Source organism: Engraulis encrasicolus, chromosome 18 (assembly GCF_034702125.1).
Source record: "Engraulis encrasicolus isolate BLACKSEA-1 chromosome 18, IST_EnEncr_1.0, whole genome shotgun sequence".
NCBI classification, from domain to species: Eukaryota; Metazoa; Chordata; class Actinopteri; order Clupeiformes; family Engraulidae; genus Engraulis; species Engraulis encrasicolus.
In genome coordinates, this window is record NC_085874.1 from 46870609 (window position 1) to 46888626 (window position 18018).

General features: G+C 41.7%; 1 protein-coding gene across 2 annotated transcripts; it reads left to right on the plus strand.

The window, feature by feature from the left end:
- Nucleotides 1-382: 382 nt before the first annotated feature.
- Nucleotides 383-17651, plus strand: e2f6 (E2F transcription factor 6). 2 transcript variants are annotated; one of them, XM_063223763.1, is made up of 8 exons: nucleotides 383-805; nucleotides 1155-1357; nucleotides 5242-5279; nucleotides 5605-5812; nucleotides 7829-7984; nucleotides 9243-9357; nucleotides 13538-13700; nucleotides 15575-17651. In XM_063223763.1, the coding sequence occupies exons 1-8, from the start codon at nucleotides 467-469 to the stop codon at nucleotides 15613-15615; spliced, it is 1263 nt and encodes a 420-aa protein (XP_063079833.1). In that variant the 5' UTR covers nucleotides 383-466; the 3' UTR covers nucleotides 15616-17651. The 2 variants fall into 2 exon arrangements, with proteins under 2 accessions (XP_063079833.1, XP_063079834.1); XM_063223764.1 differs by having other exon boundaries at nucleotides 15578-17651.
- Nucleotides 17652-18018: the final 367 nt, after the last annotated feature.

Sequence of the window (18018 nt, forward strand, 5' to 3'; positions counted from 1 at the left end):
CGAAGCGGGAAGTGTAGTTCGGCTTGTGACTATATCACACGTCATCAAATAGAATTTGATATTTACTAAACTACAAGTACCGTCAATGGCAAAATATGTCTCATGCAAGAATAGCGCTACAAGTTCAAGACACAACCTCGACAAGTGCATTAAAATATCAACATCCCATAATTGAAATACACTTGAATAACACTTTGGGTAAAGGTATCGCAGCTTTTGATAGAGGAATCCAATTTCTCAACTCCTCACCACTAGAAGGCGACTAACACATGCATGCATCAAATCCATTGAGCAAACGCAAACATATTTGGGGCTAAGAAGAAGAAATTGGGCAGTTTTCATTGGATAAGAAGTGTTCACGTGATGTGTATGTTGCCGCCCTCCTCCTGGATCACGTTTGCGCCATGGTGGTGTTTGTTCAAGTCGCACATGCTTAGAGAAGTTTGTAAACAGATGCGTTTGAAAAATGGTAAAATGCGCAGTGCAAGGGTGCCCAAATAGACCGGGTGGTGGAGTAGTCAGGGGTAAAGCGAGCAAAAGGTTTTTCAGCTTTCCGCAGGACCCTGCAAGGGTAAAAGTCTGGCTTGCTGCGCTGCGGGAGATAGACAGAGATCCCTCCGAGTTCAGTGAAATATGCGAGGACCACTTTCTTCCCGAGCACATCATGCCACATGGGATAAGGGAAGATGCCATTCCCTTGGCACCATACTTGGAAGGACCTGTAGGCGCCAGCGATAGCGAAAGTGACCAGGAGGAAAGACCCAGAGAAACCGTCTCTGAAAGACCCCCTTTGACGTCTGCACCGGTAAAGACTCAAGTTCACAGTCTGCCATAACGGACATCCCAAATCTCAGGGAGTCTCAATGATATTATTGATAGTGTCCCCTGATGCTCGCGTCGCGAGTCGTATTTTGTTTGACAGTGCGAGCGTGCAGACAAGATTTCGCTGGCGCGCGAGAAAGGTACAGTGAAGGAGAGGTTGTGTGTGTTGGTGGAACTGTCCTGGTCAGAGAGCGCTCTGATTGGCTAAGTCAGCAAAATTAGGGTGGGCCTAAACATCTCCCTGAAATCAGTTTTTGGAACTTGAGATGACTGCCTTTACCTGTCATTCACATGTGACCCGCTCTTTTTTTACACGCCCTTTTTTTGTCCAGGTGGACTTGCATGATGACGGGAGAGGAATGGAAGAGGAAGATGCCGGTGGTGATGACGACGATGATGATGAGGAGGACGACGATGAAGAAGATGATGAAGACGACGATGATGATGATGAGGAGGAGGAAGGTGATGATGATGACGCTGTGTTTCAAGTGAATCGAGCAGAGGATGTGCGGAAACAAGACCCACTTTTCATGAGGTTTGAAGTGATTGATTGATTGATTGATTGTTTATTGACAACACATCAGCTTCCCCTTTACAGGAGCATGTTCTTCCTGTACTAGCCTACAGTACATAGTAGGGCTGCACAATATATCGAAAATGTATCGAAATCGCGATATCAAGAGTGGCGATATGCATATCGCACTGGCGTAACGCAAGTACTTCAGGCCCCCCTGCTCCAAGCTACCAAGAATGGGCCCCCGAACGAAAAAAGAGGACCTAATATCATGTGGAGAGGGCCCGTTTCTTCAAGTCAAGGGCTCATGTCGGCCCCCCGCCTCGTATGGGCCCTCCTGCCTCCCGGGGGCTGCGGGGGTATACTTTACGCCCCTGGCATATCGTGAAAATGACTTAATTGTCGCTAACAAGTAAAACATTTCTGTGAAGTCCAGTCAGTAGCTGAATATCAACAAATGCACAAGAAGCTCGCCATGACCAAAGCCACGACCCCACACAGACCGACAAATTAGTGACAAGAAAAACACTCTGCTATATTTCTAAATATCGTTTAAAAATCAGTATGGAATTTCTTTCTGATATCTTGCAGCCCTAGTACACAGTACTATGGGTAGCATGACACTGATCTGTAAATGCTGAGCAGTTTTGTTTATGACCCATTCCTTAATGAAATTAAATGGCAGACCAACACATAATATAGAGACCAGAGCAACATTCCGAGTTGTGTATTTTTTATTGCCCGTCTTATTTTGTATAATTCTTTAGGAATGTGCATCCAGTTGGTTTTACTTTGGTTGGGTTGAGCGCGTTACACCACTTAGTTTAGATCACCACATTAGGGCTGCACAATTAATCGAAAATAATCGTAAATCGTGATAAAGTCGTGATTTAAATCGTGATTTAATCGTGGCAATAGTGACCTACCTTTGAGAGCGTCCTTGAAGCCAGAACTTACTGACAGGCTGGTGTTTCTGGCCAGAAATTTGTCCACCTAAGTTTCACGCTATTGCCTTTATGTAATTATTATAATTCATTTTAGTTTGCTCATCTCAAATATAATTCATTCTTGGTTATTTTTCATCTTGTTGTAATTTTCAAAAAAATCTGCAAAAATCAATAATCGTGATTAATAATTGTGAGTACGATTTTGCCCAAAATAATCGTGATTATGAATTTTTCCATAATCGTGCAGCCCTACACCACATGATAAAATATTGCAGCTGTACCAGACCATGTTGTATATGTTGGGGATACAACTTGTTCACAATATGGAAGGCCAGTGGAAAACGCGAAACAATGAAGACAACAGACAGACATATGTAGGGACATATGATTTCGCTCATTTCTTATGATAAAATTAAAAATCCATTATTTTCGTCATCATTTATCAGTCTAAAAGACATTTCAAACACAAAATATGGCCACGATATCATATCTGGCTCACGCGAGGTGATGCGCAAAAGTTCTATGCAGATCCATGATCCATGTCAGCGCATGATGACGGTGAACGCATCTCTCTCCCAAGGGGCGTTTCCGATTGTCTCCCGCGTCCTAACACTGGCCGTCAGAGCATTGAAGAAATCTTAAAATTGAAATGTTGCCTAGTAGAACAGGTCAGGCATAAACGCGTTGTCCTGACCGTCTGTTACCAAGACTATACGATGCGACACAGAAAGGACGGGCGGCTCTCCACTGCACTTTAATGAACAATGGAATCAGGGCTCTAAATTAACTTTTTTCATCACTAGCCTAAATGGCTAGTAGATCTTAATCTTACCAGCCAAACACACACTCACTAATGGGTCTAAGTGGCTGGTAAGTTGGTCTTTTCTACCAGCCAAACTGAAATTTCACCAGCATTTGGCCAGTTGGCTGGTGTTAATTTAGAGCCCTGAATGGAATCATCCGATGCGAGGCACAAGTTTGACCGCTGTAAAATAAAAACTGAACAGGCAATGCTTTGATCATGTCTTGTTAACTTTGTTGGCCACGAAGCATAGTGACCAAAAGTTAGCAGCAACTTTGAAAAAGGGTCAAGTCATTATCAGAAGAAAATGGCCGTCTTGTAAAACATGTGTTTGTGTGAAACGGTAGATAGGGACTTTGCGAGGCTATTTAATGCCTACATATAACGTGACCAAAAATGTCTCTAATGTAGCTGCACGTTGCAATATAGCCAAACTTATTCGAGGAAACCTGATGCAGCCCGATGGGAGTCCAACTTGAATGCATCAGAAGTGAATTCGCTTTCTTCTAGTTGGGTGCGTCACGTGCATATACACCGCATTTCACATTATTACGCAAATGACATTTTTTGCCGTTTTCCCAAATAATCAATAGAAATGACAGTCGTCATAATTTTCAAGTAATCAGCCATTAGAGTACAATTCAAAAGTTTTTGAATGAACCTTCCAATGATAACGGTATTTTTTAAAATAATAAAAAACTTAAAATGGCCAAAATGCTCTGTTCCAAATTATTACGCAAAACAGTTTTGTAGTGTTGTAATACAAATTTCTTTCTTTTTTTCCCATTTACATCAAAACAGTTGGCATTTGGTACCTTCTAAATTACATTTCGATGTTCAAAACTTGGTCATAAGCTGTAACTGGAATGCTGCGTTTAACATTGAAGTCAATGGCAGGGCATTGCATGGGAATTATGGAAGCCCAGATATCCTTGATGCTTTGCTCTCATCTGTTTTTATTTGTTTGGTCTGGTGACCCACACTTCACTCTTCAATATACCCGTAGATTTCCATGCCACGTGTAGGTGCTTTGGAGGTGATGACATTCTAACTCACCAGACGTAGCATCCCATTCATTTTCAATGGGGTTTTATGTCTGGTGCGTTAGAATGTCATCACCTCCAAAGCACCTAAACGTGGCATGGAAATCTACGGGTATATTGAAGAGTGAAGTGTGGGTCACCAGACCAAACAAATAAAAACAGCTGAGAGAAAAGCATCAAGGATATCTGTGCTTCCGTACCTCCCATGCAATGCCCTGCCATTGACTTCAATGTTAATCGCAGCATTCCAGTTACTAAGACAAAGAGCTTATCACCAAGTATTGAACATTGAAATGTAATTTAGAAGGTACCAAATTCCAACTGTTTTGATGTAAATGGGAAAAAAGAAAGAAATTTGGATTACAACACTACAAAACTATTTTGCGTAATAATGTGGAACAGAGCATTTAAAGTTTTTTATTATTTAAAAAAATACCGTTATCATTGGAAGGTTCATTCAAAAACTTTTAAATTGTACTCTAATGGCTGATGACTTGAAAATTATGACGACTGTCATTTGTATTGATTATTTGGGGAAACAGCGAAAAATGTAATTTGCATAATAATGTGGAATGCGGTGTATATGCGCATGTACATTTCAGCTACCGTATTACCTGGAATATTTTTAAGGGCTGATAAAAAAACTAGCAGGTAATTTCATTCTTTTCTCTACCTACCATTCAACCATGAGTGATTGGCTTTGTCCACCCACCAGTTTGAACTAGAATTGTATTTTTATTTTTATTTTTTGGAGGGGGGGAAGGGGAAAATAAGGGATAAATCCGATTTCGCAAAAAATAAATCCGAAAAAACGGAATTTGAGAAAAAATAAAACGGAATTTGAGAAAAATTAAAACGGATTTCATATGTCCCTACATATGGTTCTTCTATCTAAACAATTGTAACGTGTCCAATAAACTTAAAATAATTCATTCCCTTTAAGCAAATGTTTGCTATAAGAGAAGAACGTGGCCCACTCTCTCTACACATAGTCTAATGGCAGTTAAGTCAATAATATTATTAGATGTTGTTTAGACAAGTTGTCCAACAATTTCTTGCAAGCTGATCTTTGTAATATGCCTCTCTCTCTTTTTTTTTTTTTTGACAATACAGCTTCTCAGAAACAACTCCGTCCCAGAAAAATACCGGAGGTAAGGCCGCTTCTCAAAACTTGAAGTTGAGTTGGGTCTCTTGACCGACTGTTTTGCAGATGAAAAGGCAAACTTAACAGGGTTACAAGTACCTGTAGACACACACTATGTGGCTATTTTTTGTTTTTGTTATAGTCTTTCATTTAGTAATTGCCATAGTGCTGAGCATCTGACAGATATAAGATGTGGTGGCACACGTTCCACACACTAGCCATCATCTACAAGCTTATTCATTCACAACAGTTATGTTCAGTGAAAGAAAATATTGTGTGTGTGTGCGCGTGTGTGCGCGTGTGTGCATGCGTGTGCACGTGTGCGTGGCTAGAGGGAGAAAGCACGCGCTACGACGTGTCTCTGAGTAGACTGACGCACCTGTTCATGCGTCTGCTGAGCGCCTCTCCCGACGGCGTCCTGGACCTGAACGACGCGGCGCGCCACCTGGGCACGCGCAAGCGCCGCGTCTACGACATCACCAACGTGCTGGACGGAATCAACCTGGTCGAGAAGAAGTCTACCAGCAAGATCCACTGGGTGTAAGATTATTATTATCTTTTTTTTCTTTCTTTTTTGAAAAGAAAATGTTATTGTCCAACACCTGTTGCCATGCTAGAACATTGTCTGTGATGCTTGTGTGTGTGTGTGTGTGTGTGTGTGTGTGTGTGTGTGTGTGTGTGTGTGTGTGTGTGTGTGTGTGTGTGTGTGTGTGTGTGTGTGTGTGTGTGTGTGTGTGTGTGTGTGTGTGATGATTTTGAGCAATAAATGTTCATTGTGTGTAGCATTCTGGAATGTAGGCACTCTGTACTGTCTGCCTGAAGGAAGCAGCCTAAAACAAGGGGTTCTTTTCTAACATTCGGACTCCTGTCCTCCCTTGCTCACTTGCCTCCTTGTGGCCTCGGCTCGTTATGACGTCACTGATGGAAGAACAGTTCTGATGTCATTGTCTCATTTGCAATATTGTATGATGAATGAAGAATAGTCCGGCAGAAGTTGTTGTGGCTAGGCTGACCGTGCGGAAACTGTATTGAGTGGCTCTTCCTTTCCACTGTCTGAATACAGGTCTTTGAGCTGTTTCTGAGGGATGCTGACTGATGAGCTTGCTTGCCTTCTTGCTTATTTTATTTAGTGCTCTTTATTATACATACTGTATAGTATGACCCGCTCCCCCTAACATTCCACCCTGAAAATGCGTGTAGGCGTGGGGCGCCGTGACTCAGAGGGCTAGTGTGCTATTACTCCTGCCGAGGATCTGGGTTCAATGGGGCACCTAAGTCATGCCCTCTACTTCCTGGTTCATGGGGCAGACAGTTGCAAAAAATTGAATGGAAGTGAACCAGGCGCTCGTGGTGGACTTGTGTTGCATAAGTGGAGTGGTGTGGATTGTTGTCGAAAAACCACTCATTTCAAGCCCAGTAATTATTTTTTGACTCCATCTGCCCCATGAACCAGGAAGTAGAGGGCGTGACTTAGGTGCCCAATTCCAGCCCGTTTATTTTTCTCTTCCTCCCCCATCTCTCCCCACTCATTTCCTGTCTCTCTCACTGTCCAGTCGGAGTTTATGAAGTTGTAAAAGCCCAACACGAATACTTCTGTCAATTTCAATATGCTCTTTTATTGCTCACGTTACCCTTGACTTGTCAGTACTCGGTGATGCTGCATTTTTCGGCTCAGCCCTTTCCGAGATCTGAGCTATTCTAATAGGGGCAGATTTTGTTTACATTTTTAAAAATCTCAACATAGGCCTACTCCAAATATTTTCCCAAAAGGCATCACTGGTCTCAGTCTTGGTCTCGATATCCTCCAGTCTAGGTAATGTCTTGGTCTCGATATCCTCCGGTCTTGGTAATGTCTTGGTCTCGATACCCTCCGGTCTTGGTAATGTCTTGGTAATGTCTTGGTCTCGATACCCTCCGGTCTTGGTAATGTCTTGGTCTCGATATCCTCCGGTCTAGGTAATGTCTTGGTCTCGATATCCTCCGGTCTTGGTAATGTCTTCGTCTCCCCTAGCTTAAATTCTTTCTTTTTATTTTTATGTTTTTTATTTTTTATTTTATTATTATTATTATTATTATTATTATTATTATTATTATTATTATTATTATTATTATTATTATCATTTTACCTTATGTTTTATCTTAATGTTTTAAATGTTCTTTGACTCTAATTTATTTCCTTCTTTCTTCCATGTTTCCTTCCTCTTTGCATTTGTTAATTTTGTGAAGCACACTGAGTTGCACCTGTGTATGAAATGGGCTATACAAATAAACTTGCCTTGCCTTGTCTTGGTCTCGATACCCTCCGGTCTTGGTAATGTCTTGGTCTCGATACCCTCCGGTCTTGGTAATGTCTTGGTAATGTCTTGGTAATGTCTTGGTAATGTCTTGGTAATGTCTTGGTAATGTCTTGGTAATGTCTTGGTCTCGATACCCTCCGGTCTTGGTAATGTCTTGTTAATGTCTTGGTAATGTCTTGGTCTCGATACCCTCCGGTCTAGGTAATGTCTTCGTCTCGTACTAAGTGGTCTGGACTACATGCCAACTTTCCCCTCACAGGAGCAGCACCCCCATCAGTGCCTTCAGTGGTATGTTCCAGGCCAAGCTGAGGGAGGAGGTGGAGCAGCTGAAGAGCATGGAGGAGGCGCTGGACCGACTCATCAAGGAGTGCTCACGAAACCTCTTCGACCTCACCGACAACAAGGACTGCACACAATATCTTTTTGACTACCCTGTGTGTGCGTGCGGGCGCGCGTGTGTGCGCGCGTGCTTGCATGTGGTCAGTGTTAAGGTATGGGTGAGTGCCTGCGTGTGCCTGCCATGTTTGGCTACACTTGTATCAGAGATTCTAGAGAGTATATAGAGATATTCCAATGTAATAGGTTGCTATGGGCACCTAACATGACCAGGTTCCGGTCTGCCTAAAGGGGCGTGTCATAATGCTCCTAGCATTGAATAGAACAGTCCTTAGGTCTGCCTAGGTCTGCCCCCCCCTTGCAATAATATAACCCGGAAACAATGGCCCAATGGAACCTCTCTCTGCTTGTGAATAGGAATAGAATGGCCCTTTTCACGTGTAATTCACGACTTGGGAGTAGTTTTTTCACTTACAACACAACCCCATAGCTTTGGTGTTGCATGTGACAAATAAACTTCTAGTCTACTCTACTGTACTGTACTCTACTCTGCTCTCCTGTACTACTCTACTCTACTGTATTCTACTCTACTCTGCTCTCTTATACTATTCTACTCTACTCTACTCTACTCTACTCTACTCTCCTGTTCTACTCTACTCTACTCTGCTCTCGTATACTATTCTATTCTACTCTACTCTACTCTACTCTACTCTACTCTACTCTCCTGTTCTACTCTACTCTACTCTACTCTACTCCCCTGTTCTACTCTACGCTACTCTACTCTACTCTACTCTCCTGTTCTACTCTACTCTACTCTCCTCTCCTGTACTACTCTCCTCTACTACTCTACTCTACTCTACTCTACTCTACTCTACTCTACTCTACACTACTCTCCTCTACTACTCTACACTACTCTACTCTACACTACTCTCCTGTTCTACACTACTCTACTCTACTCTACACTACTCTACTCTACACTACTCTACTCTACACTACTCTCCTGTTCTACACTACTCTACTCTACTCTACTCTACTCTACTCTGCTCTGCTCTGCTCTCCTGTACTACTCTACTCTGCTTCTACTCTACTCTACTCTACTCTACTCTACTCTGCTCTGCTCTGCTCTCCTGTACTACTCTACTCTACTCTACACTACTCTCCTGTTCTACACTACTCTACTTTCCTGTTCTACTCTACTCTACTCTACTCTACTCTACTCTACTCTACTCTCCTGTTCTACTCTACTCTACTCTACTCTACTCTACTCTACTCTACTCTACTCTACTGTTCTCTACTGTTGTGGGCGCCACCTTTCCTTAACCCTGTGTGTGCCTGACGGATGCGTATGTGACCCATGAGGACCTGTTCCACATCCAGGCCTTCCAGGATCAGACCCTCATCGCCATCCGCGCCCCAGAGGAGACCAAACTGGACGTGCCCACTCCCAAGAAGGTTCGAACCTTATTTATTATAAGTATGTTTTTGGGACTTTTTGCGCCTTTATTATGACAGGACAGGTTCGGCCCCCCCTTTCACCGCCATTTTATTTTATTTTATTTTATTTTATGATAAATATGTTTTGGGGACTTTTTGGGCCTTTATTATGACAGGACAGTGTGAGAGGAGACAGGAAGTGAGAAGGAGAGAGATATGGAGTGCGTTACAATATGCGACCTTGCCTCCTCCACTTGAGCTTGTCTCCTCGTACCAGGAAGTAATGTATGTCATGATGACATCACTGACAACAGCATTATATTTCAATATCTCGCAAAAGCTCAATTTTAAAGCCTTCTTCTCATTTGTTATTGGGATGGTGAATGAAAAACAGTCCCTCAAAATTTGTTGTGGCTAGGCTGACAGCTGGGAAACATTATCGTTTTCTCCATGGAGGAGGGGCCAGGAGGTGACAAGCACAAGTGGAGGAGGCAAGGTCGCATATTGTAACGCACTCATGGGGTAAGGCCGGACTCGAACCGGGGTCCCCACGGGCATGCAGGGCTGCGCCACAGCGTCCCCAACTCGCAAAGTTTTTGGGATTTTGTCATTGGTTGTGTTTTTCTGTGGATCAAATTATTAACTCATTGGCTGCCTTGGCCGTCGAATGACGTCATTTCGAATAGTGACGCCCCCTGCCTTCGACGTCGTTCGCCGATAATTGCGTTTTTTTACAGCCAGACCTCGAGGACGGTCTGACCTATCTTCTGTATAAATTTCAAGCCTCTAGGCATTTTCTAACTGTTCCTGTAGGTGGCAGAAGTGTCCTTAGGAACAGTCAAGGCAGGGCTTAGTTCAGACCAGGAGGAAATGTCAAGACAAAAACACCCCTTTTTTACTATTATAATCTCAAAAGTAGCATAGAAAAATCATTTTTGAAAGTAAAGCACCTGTGACAGTAGTCTACTTTCTTGCCCTCTGATTTTAACACAGGTAGGCTACTGATTTTAGTATCAGAGCCTGACCAAAAAAAACCCTTCCTCTCATGACCAAAATACAACCCCCTGTTGCTATCTAGCTAGAAGGCATTGTAGCTAGCTTGCCCAAAATACACCATGAGATGATCTGTGTGGCAACCTTTCATTTTGGATAATGTGATCAGCCTACACAACATCAGGATGATGCTTACAAAATATCATCTAACAGGAGAATGCATGGGACTAGTGGTGATGTTGGGAATGCTATAAATTTCGCTATGCTAGCTAGCTAGCTAGCACGAAATCGCTAACAGCTTACAACTAAGCCTAAATAAAGGAGCCTTGGTAAGTCAACTATTTTTACTCATTCTACGGTTATTTTTTATGGATCTGTATAGTATGATCAGCTTACTGTATCATCAAAAAAAGACAGGGGGGTTGCAGATTCTTGGAACAGAGTAGCCTTTGTGTCTGGTCAGATGCAGTCAGCTCACATGAGAAAGCATTGCACTTAGCCTCAGACCAGCTAGCCTTCACCACTCCAATCGGCTTGTCAAATGTTGGATATGTGATCAGTACTTTATCAAAAGAAAATTCATTGAACAATATATGACAAGATCACTATAGCAGAACCATGATGACAGTAATCATAAATCTGCAAATTGTCCGCTCTGCCAAAGAAGCTGCAGTAAGCTACGCTAAGCGGAGCTGCCTGCCTACCTGCCTCCCTCCCCCACAAGACACAACACGGTACTACCGTATTTCTGGAGGAAATAAACCAGCTCTGATTCCTTCTCCAACGAGGGGAGAGAGAGCACAATCAGAGGGAGAGGGAGAGGGAGGGAGTTCCCGGAGTTAGGGGCACCTGCTGTCATGATCCATTCTGCGCGCCAGCAACTAAACCAAAACACCCTTGTTTTCGAGTCCACCCCCGTTATATTTCAGTATATTAGGTTGAAAAGGTCATACAAACGATATTTTGTTCAGGCTACAGATGACAGAAGACTCTGTAATAGCTTCTGATAGGTTTGGAGTTGTTAGGATGATGCCATTATGGGCAAAAACGTTTGCAGTTATAGTTCTACTTCAAATGGCGTTTTCTCAGCTTTTTGGCTAGAAAGCAGCATTTTGGCGAATTCCACTTAATTTCAACAGATGATTATGAAAGAACGGAAAGGGGTAGAGAGACACCGTTTTTTCTGATGACAGATGAGCGTCTAATCTGTGTTTTGATAGGTATGGTGTTGACATAGACACAGAACTCAATTTTCTGTGAGCCTCCAAAAAACGCCCAAAATGCTGAAAAATCTCTGGCACTCCGAGGTACTCTTTTATGAAAATGGCTGGCAGCCAATGAGTTAATGCCCGTATTTTTCCATCATAATTTTCATCAACGTGTCGACATGGGCAGTTGGCCGGTATCGGAGACGTGTGGCTTATCATCATTGGAAAGGCTATTTTGTGCAGCATCATATTAAAGATGTCATGATGACAACCCCTAAAATGATGAGGAAGCGAGGAAACCTTATTGTTTTCTCCACTGAGGCAAGTGGCCACAGGTCAAAGATTGATTTGCGGCGTCTGTGTTTATGTGATAATGTCATGATGTAATGTTATGGGCGGTCAAGGGTAAGCGGTAAAGGCGTCAGACTTGTAGCCCAAAGGTTGCCGGTTCGACTCCCGACCCGCCAGGTTGGTAGGGGGAGTAATTAACCAGTGGTCTCCCCCATCCTCCTCTATGACTGAGGTACTCTGAGCATGGTACTGTCCTGCCGCACTGCTCCCTTTTGAACCAAATTGGGTACTGCGCCCCTTGCATGGGTGAGGCATAAATGCAAATTCGTTGTGTGTAGTTGTTCACTTGTGTGCTGCGGAGTGCTGTGTTACGATGACGATGGGAGTTAGAGTTTCCCAGTTGGGCTTTCACTTTCATTAATAATGTCCTGAGCCGTATGACTGTTTGTGTTTCTGTAATAATGTTGTGAGCCGTATGACTGTTTGTGTTTCTGTAATAGTGTTGTGAGCCGTATGACTGTTTGTTAGGGTGCATCAAACGCCCCATCGTTTGAAAATCCTGCTCTGCTTTTGCAAAATTGTTCCTTTGTATTAACATAACACCCTTGTAAAGGTTGATTTTAAAGGGTGTCACAAAGTGCTTGACATTTTGAATGGCAGTGGATGGGCAATTTTAGCCAAATCCTTGAAAAGTGTGAAAAGTGTGTTTTTACACTATTTTGGCCAAAACTAGTAAAGAGAATAATTTGGAAGAATGCTCCAGTTCCCATTCCACTTTCCCAGAGTTGAAATTCCCTGTCCGTCTTTTTTAGAGCCTTCCTTCAACAAGGTTCAACCATTTTAATATTTTAGCCATGTTCAAGCACACATGTATCTATCATTTAGCCATTTGTTGGGGTTTTGATGTCCTGGGGAAGTGGAGAAGCAACTGGAGCATTCTTCCAAATGACAGCCCTTACCGTTTTTGATCGAAACAGTCTCAAAATACACTTTGGACAGATTTAGCTAAAATGGCCATTCACTAACATTCAACATTTCAAGCCTATTGTGCCAGCCTTTAACATCAATCAAATGTTCTAGAAATGTGCAAAGGATCAATACTGAATGAGCAGAGTTTGATATTGCAACATTTTCATTTTCGAGGGGCGTTTGATGCACCCTACTGTTTGTGTGTCTGTAATAATGTTGTGAGCCGTATGACTGTTTGTTTCTGTAATAATGTTGTGAGCCGTATGACTGTTTGTTTCTGTAATAATGTTGTGAGCCGTATGACTGTTTGTTTCTGTAATAATGTTGTGAGCCGTATGACTGTTTGCTTCTGTAATAATGTTGTGGGCCGTATGTCTACTGTCTACTTGCTACTGTCACTGTTATTATTCTATTATTGTAATGTTTACATTTTTATCTTATCTTTATCCTATCTTCTGTTTACATGTTCAATGTTAAATGTGGAATGTTAAATGTTCATTTGTACTGTATTTATTATTGACCACTGGCACTTATTGTTACCAGTCTATCACTGTTACCTGTCCTGTCTTGCACTTATGTCAGTCTGTAAAATGTCAGTCCTGTATATGTCTATGTCCTGGCATGGTATAGAGAGAAAACGTAATTTCATTTTCCTTGTATGACTTGTGCCTATGAAGAAAGTGACAATAAAAGCTGACTTGACTTGACTTGATGACTGTTCCCCCTCTGTGCTGCAGGAGCGAATCAGCATGCATCTGAAGGGCACGCGAGGACCAATCCACGTGCTGACGTGTGAAATGACCCCACCCACTGCCAATTTGGCCACACCCACACCAGGGAGGGAGAAGGCGGCTGGATTTCTGACGCTGGAAGAAAGTCGGATCAAGACGACTGCCAAAGGTGAGGGACACGCACGCAAACACGGGCAGTGTAGCTGGCCCTGATAGGCCTATATGAGAGCAGAGACCTTTTTTTGTGCAAACATTCACTTGGACAGATATACGTTTTTTTTCTGATACTTTTCTTTAGTTTTTTCTTTTGTCTATGTATGATTATTGGGTTGTGTATCTGTGGGCATGAGTATATTTTTCTACCTTTTTGTTCACCGTTATAATTTCAACCGTGTATGTCATGTGACCTTGAGTGAACTTATGTGACCTGGAAGCGTTAGGGTCAGGTAAAGCACTTCTGAAATGAGGTGGTAGCGTGCACTGCGTTTGCAACGCTCCAGAGATTCTACTGCTGGTATAGGGCGTACACGGTAATTACTTTGAATTTATTTGTATTTTCTTTAAACATTTTTGTATGTCTTTTCTTAAATATTAATGCATTGTATGTGTTTTGTTTGGTTTCTGCCAGTTTTCATGGTGCTCATGACGAGCAAAGATAATAGAGAGTCATAATCATCAGTAAGAATGCGTGGACCAGGTTTATTGACACCAGCAGCAGCTACAGGCAGACCAACAAACATCCATGCACAAAAAGACACGAAAGCTCAAGTTGACTTTTCATTGAGTTGCATCAAAAGAAATGAATGCTTATGGGAAAGGCATAGAGCAGGGGTGTCAAACATACGGCCCGCGGGCCGCATCCGGCCCGCCAGAGGGTTCCATCCGGGCCGGATGTAAAAAAAAAAAAAAATTTTTTTTTTTTTTTTTTTTTTAATGAAATAACCGAAATGCGCAATTACGGCCCTCGGGACAAAATCGAGACCTGCATGACATTAACCCAATGGTCCCTCTGTTAAACTGTATATATGTAGTAAAGTGCACATCACACTTCTATTATAAATGGTTAATTTGTACTGTAACAGGCATTTGATAAAGCTCATATATTATAGACCTCATATATAGAGATAAAATGTTAATACTTCTTATTCGTATTGTATTGGTATTGGTTGTAATTAAATAATAAATATAATAGGATTTGTATTGGTTCCTATTAAGCTCAAACTGGAAGATGTTAGAATGCGTGAAAATGCAGGAAATTACATATAAGAAATACAATTTTTTTCGGGGGGAAAACCCCCAGACCCCCTGCCAAAATGAACTGTCCCATATTTAATTAATTGACGGTTGGCAATGAATGAATGAAGTCAAGGAAATTTTGCATAGCATTATCAGTATTGCATTGCTTTCTACATATTCAAAATACTTAAAACGTGATAGTACTGAACACTAATCCTCTGCTTTACATTTTTTTTTTTTTTTTGCGATGATGTTACTAATGCGGCCTGCTTGAGGTCCACATGGGTTGTATGCGGCCCCCCGACCAAAATGAGTTTGACACCCCTGACATAGAGAGACAGGCCCATTCTCTTGTCCAACAGAAATCTATCACAAACATGTTTTTTTAAAGGTGCACTGTGTAATATTTGTTTGGTTTATTTCCAGAATTCATGCTGCCCATTCACTAATGTTCTATTTCACAAATACTCCACCACCACAATCAAATTCTAAGTATTCATTATGATTGGGAAAATTCCTTTTTGTCCTACATGAAAATGGGGATCTTCTCCATGTCTGCCATTTTGAATTTCCAGAAGAAAAAAATGTTCAGCTGCAAAACGTCCTGTTCTTCTGACATGCTAACATGTATTAGTTTATCACTGAATAAATGTTCATGAATAAATCAAATAGGCAACACCGTTTCAAGTTGTAATACCTACTCTGACCATCATCTAACCTACACATTGCACCTTTAAAAAATGGCGTTTCTTCTCTCACATGCTTGTTGTGTTTCTTCTGTTTGTCCTTTCCCCTTTTTCCTGTCAGCAGGCTCTTCATCTCTCCCAGCTCCTGTCCAGAGTGCCTGACGACCGCCTTCAGACCACAGTGGCAAACGCGATACGACAGAACACAACACAACACAACACAACGCACTGTGCTGACACACTTTAGCGAAGCAGCAACACCACAGTTTTTGGAACTTCTGCTTCAACGATACAGGAAATGCTCCGCCTGGGGCCTGGGCACGGGCAAGAGGCTGGGAGTGGGGTGAGGGTCTCTCCTGGAGCACATGAGGTTTACCTGAAAGGGCAGGGCAGGGCAGGTTATGGGTGGCCACCTGGCTCTCCTTGTTTATTTCCGAGCGGTAAGTTGCTCATTGAGCGACCTCTGATGGAAAGCTACTGGCTTTTTTTGAAAGCACGATCAGGGATGGCCAATCTGGATTAATTATATTTACAATCCAGTGCCACATGTTCCAAATTGCAAGGTTTTAACCTGTCCAATTCAACCAGCTCACAATCACCTGACATTTGAGTCTCTTTTCCACTGCCGGTTTTCTGGTAGGCCTTCAGCTAGACACAGCGCGACTCAGACGCTACTTTTTCCTTTCCGATTGGGCACGACACGGCTCAAATCCGGCAGTGGAAAAGAGCCTTTGGACCATGTGGCACAGGATTGTACAGTGTACTGTACACTAATTAATCCATTTTGCCCATTACTGGGCACGACATGTTAGTTACTTCATTTCCATTTGTATTGAAGCTCACTGGCTGTATTGCGTGGGGAAGTTAGAATGCTTCAAGTTTTGGCGCAGGACGCGCTCAACTTCTTGGAAAAAACAAAAGTCTTTGGGTGCACGATAAAATGTATCAACTTAAGGAAGAAAAATCCGCACTCACAAACTGCATCTCATTATTTATTTATATTACCACCATGTCCAAAAAGTGGTACCACGCACTGATGAAGGCTTGATAGCCGAAACGCGTTTGCTTTTTGGACATGGTGGTAATATAAATAAATAATGAGACGCAGTTTGTGAGTGCGGATTTTTCTTCCTGAAGTTAGAATGCTGTCATGACTGTCGTGTCTTCTCAGGCAATATGGTCAGTGTCACTGTTGTCATCTTGGTGAGAATGAGTTGCCAAGATGTTGATGTGAGGTGTGGCTATACTGTAGGTTGATGTAACCACGTCATGAGTGGCATGCAAGTTATCTGATGTTCAGACTTACCGTAGACATGTGTCATTCATTATGTTTGAAAATTATGCATTACATGATTCATTAAAAGCATTAATTTAGTGTAAAAAACAATTATGATTCTCAATATTAACGTAGGAATTCAAATGTACATGCTAACATTTGGGCCTATAATCTGGAACAAAGGAAAACGTGACCAGCAATTATGTAATAATTATGAACCGTACTTGATTTTTTTTTTCTCTTCTTTACTACTTTGGCACATTCCTTTTTTCTGTCGTCTGTCCTTTGTTCTTTGTGTTGTAATTTTTTTCTGACTTAATAAATACCAAATAATGTTTATACACCTAAATGAGTTCACCTGTTTGTCTGACTTGTATGGGGAGGCTTTTGTGTATTGTATTTTTTAGGGCTGATAGTATTCAGGCTCCATGCCTGATTACAGGCTTGACAGAGTTTGCAAAAATAAAAACATTGATAATAATTAGCCATTAGGTTATTCTTATCTCAGAAAGTGTTACAGGTTCAGGGTTTTCTTCTACTATCAGGCTTGAATAATGGTCATACACAGGCAGTCATACACAGTTTGAATAATGTGCCAAAATAGGCCTACGTTACGTCACTATGCAGTATCTTGTCGTCGTCGTTAGAGCAGGGGAAAAAGTTCAGGCTCAGGATTTTTGTTCACCATCACCCCTGATTTTCTCATGTGTTATTGGCTGTGCTCTTGAAATTGGCCCACTGTTGAACTGATATGCTTTAACTAGGGATGCAAATGATTAATCGATTAATCAACTTAAATCGATGAATGTGTTAATCGATTAAAAAACATTAATCACAATGAATCGCCAATTCAACTGACAAGAGACCCAGGTGAAATGTACATTTGAAGAGTGTGTGAATAGTGGGAACATTTGAATCACCTTTGTATTAAAGAATTGAAATAGAATTCATTTGAATTTAGTATTTTATTTCAATTTTTTATTTAAATTTCTAGATTTTCGAGGCAAAACGCCACTCATCAATTAATCGTAAGTCGATTGATAAGGCTATCAACTAACGATTAATGAATTAATCCATAATTTGCATTCCTAGCTTAAACACAAGGTAATGCATTGCTACAATGTCACGAATGTATTCATATAAATAAAAGACATAAAATCGTTTCAAACCCAAATGAAACATGGTTGCACACAAAAGACCTTAATCAACCAATTCATTTGCATAACATTAAAAATTATTGAATTGAAGTGACAAAATACTGTATGTGTGTGATGGCTTAAGGAAGATTT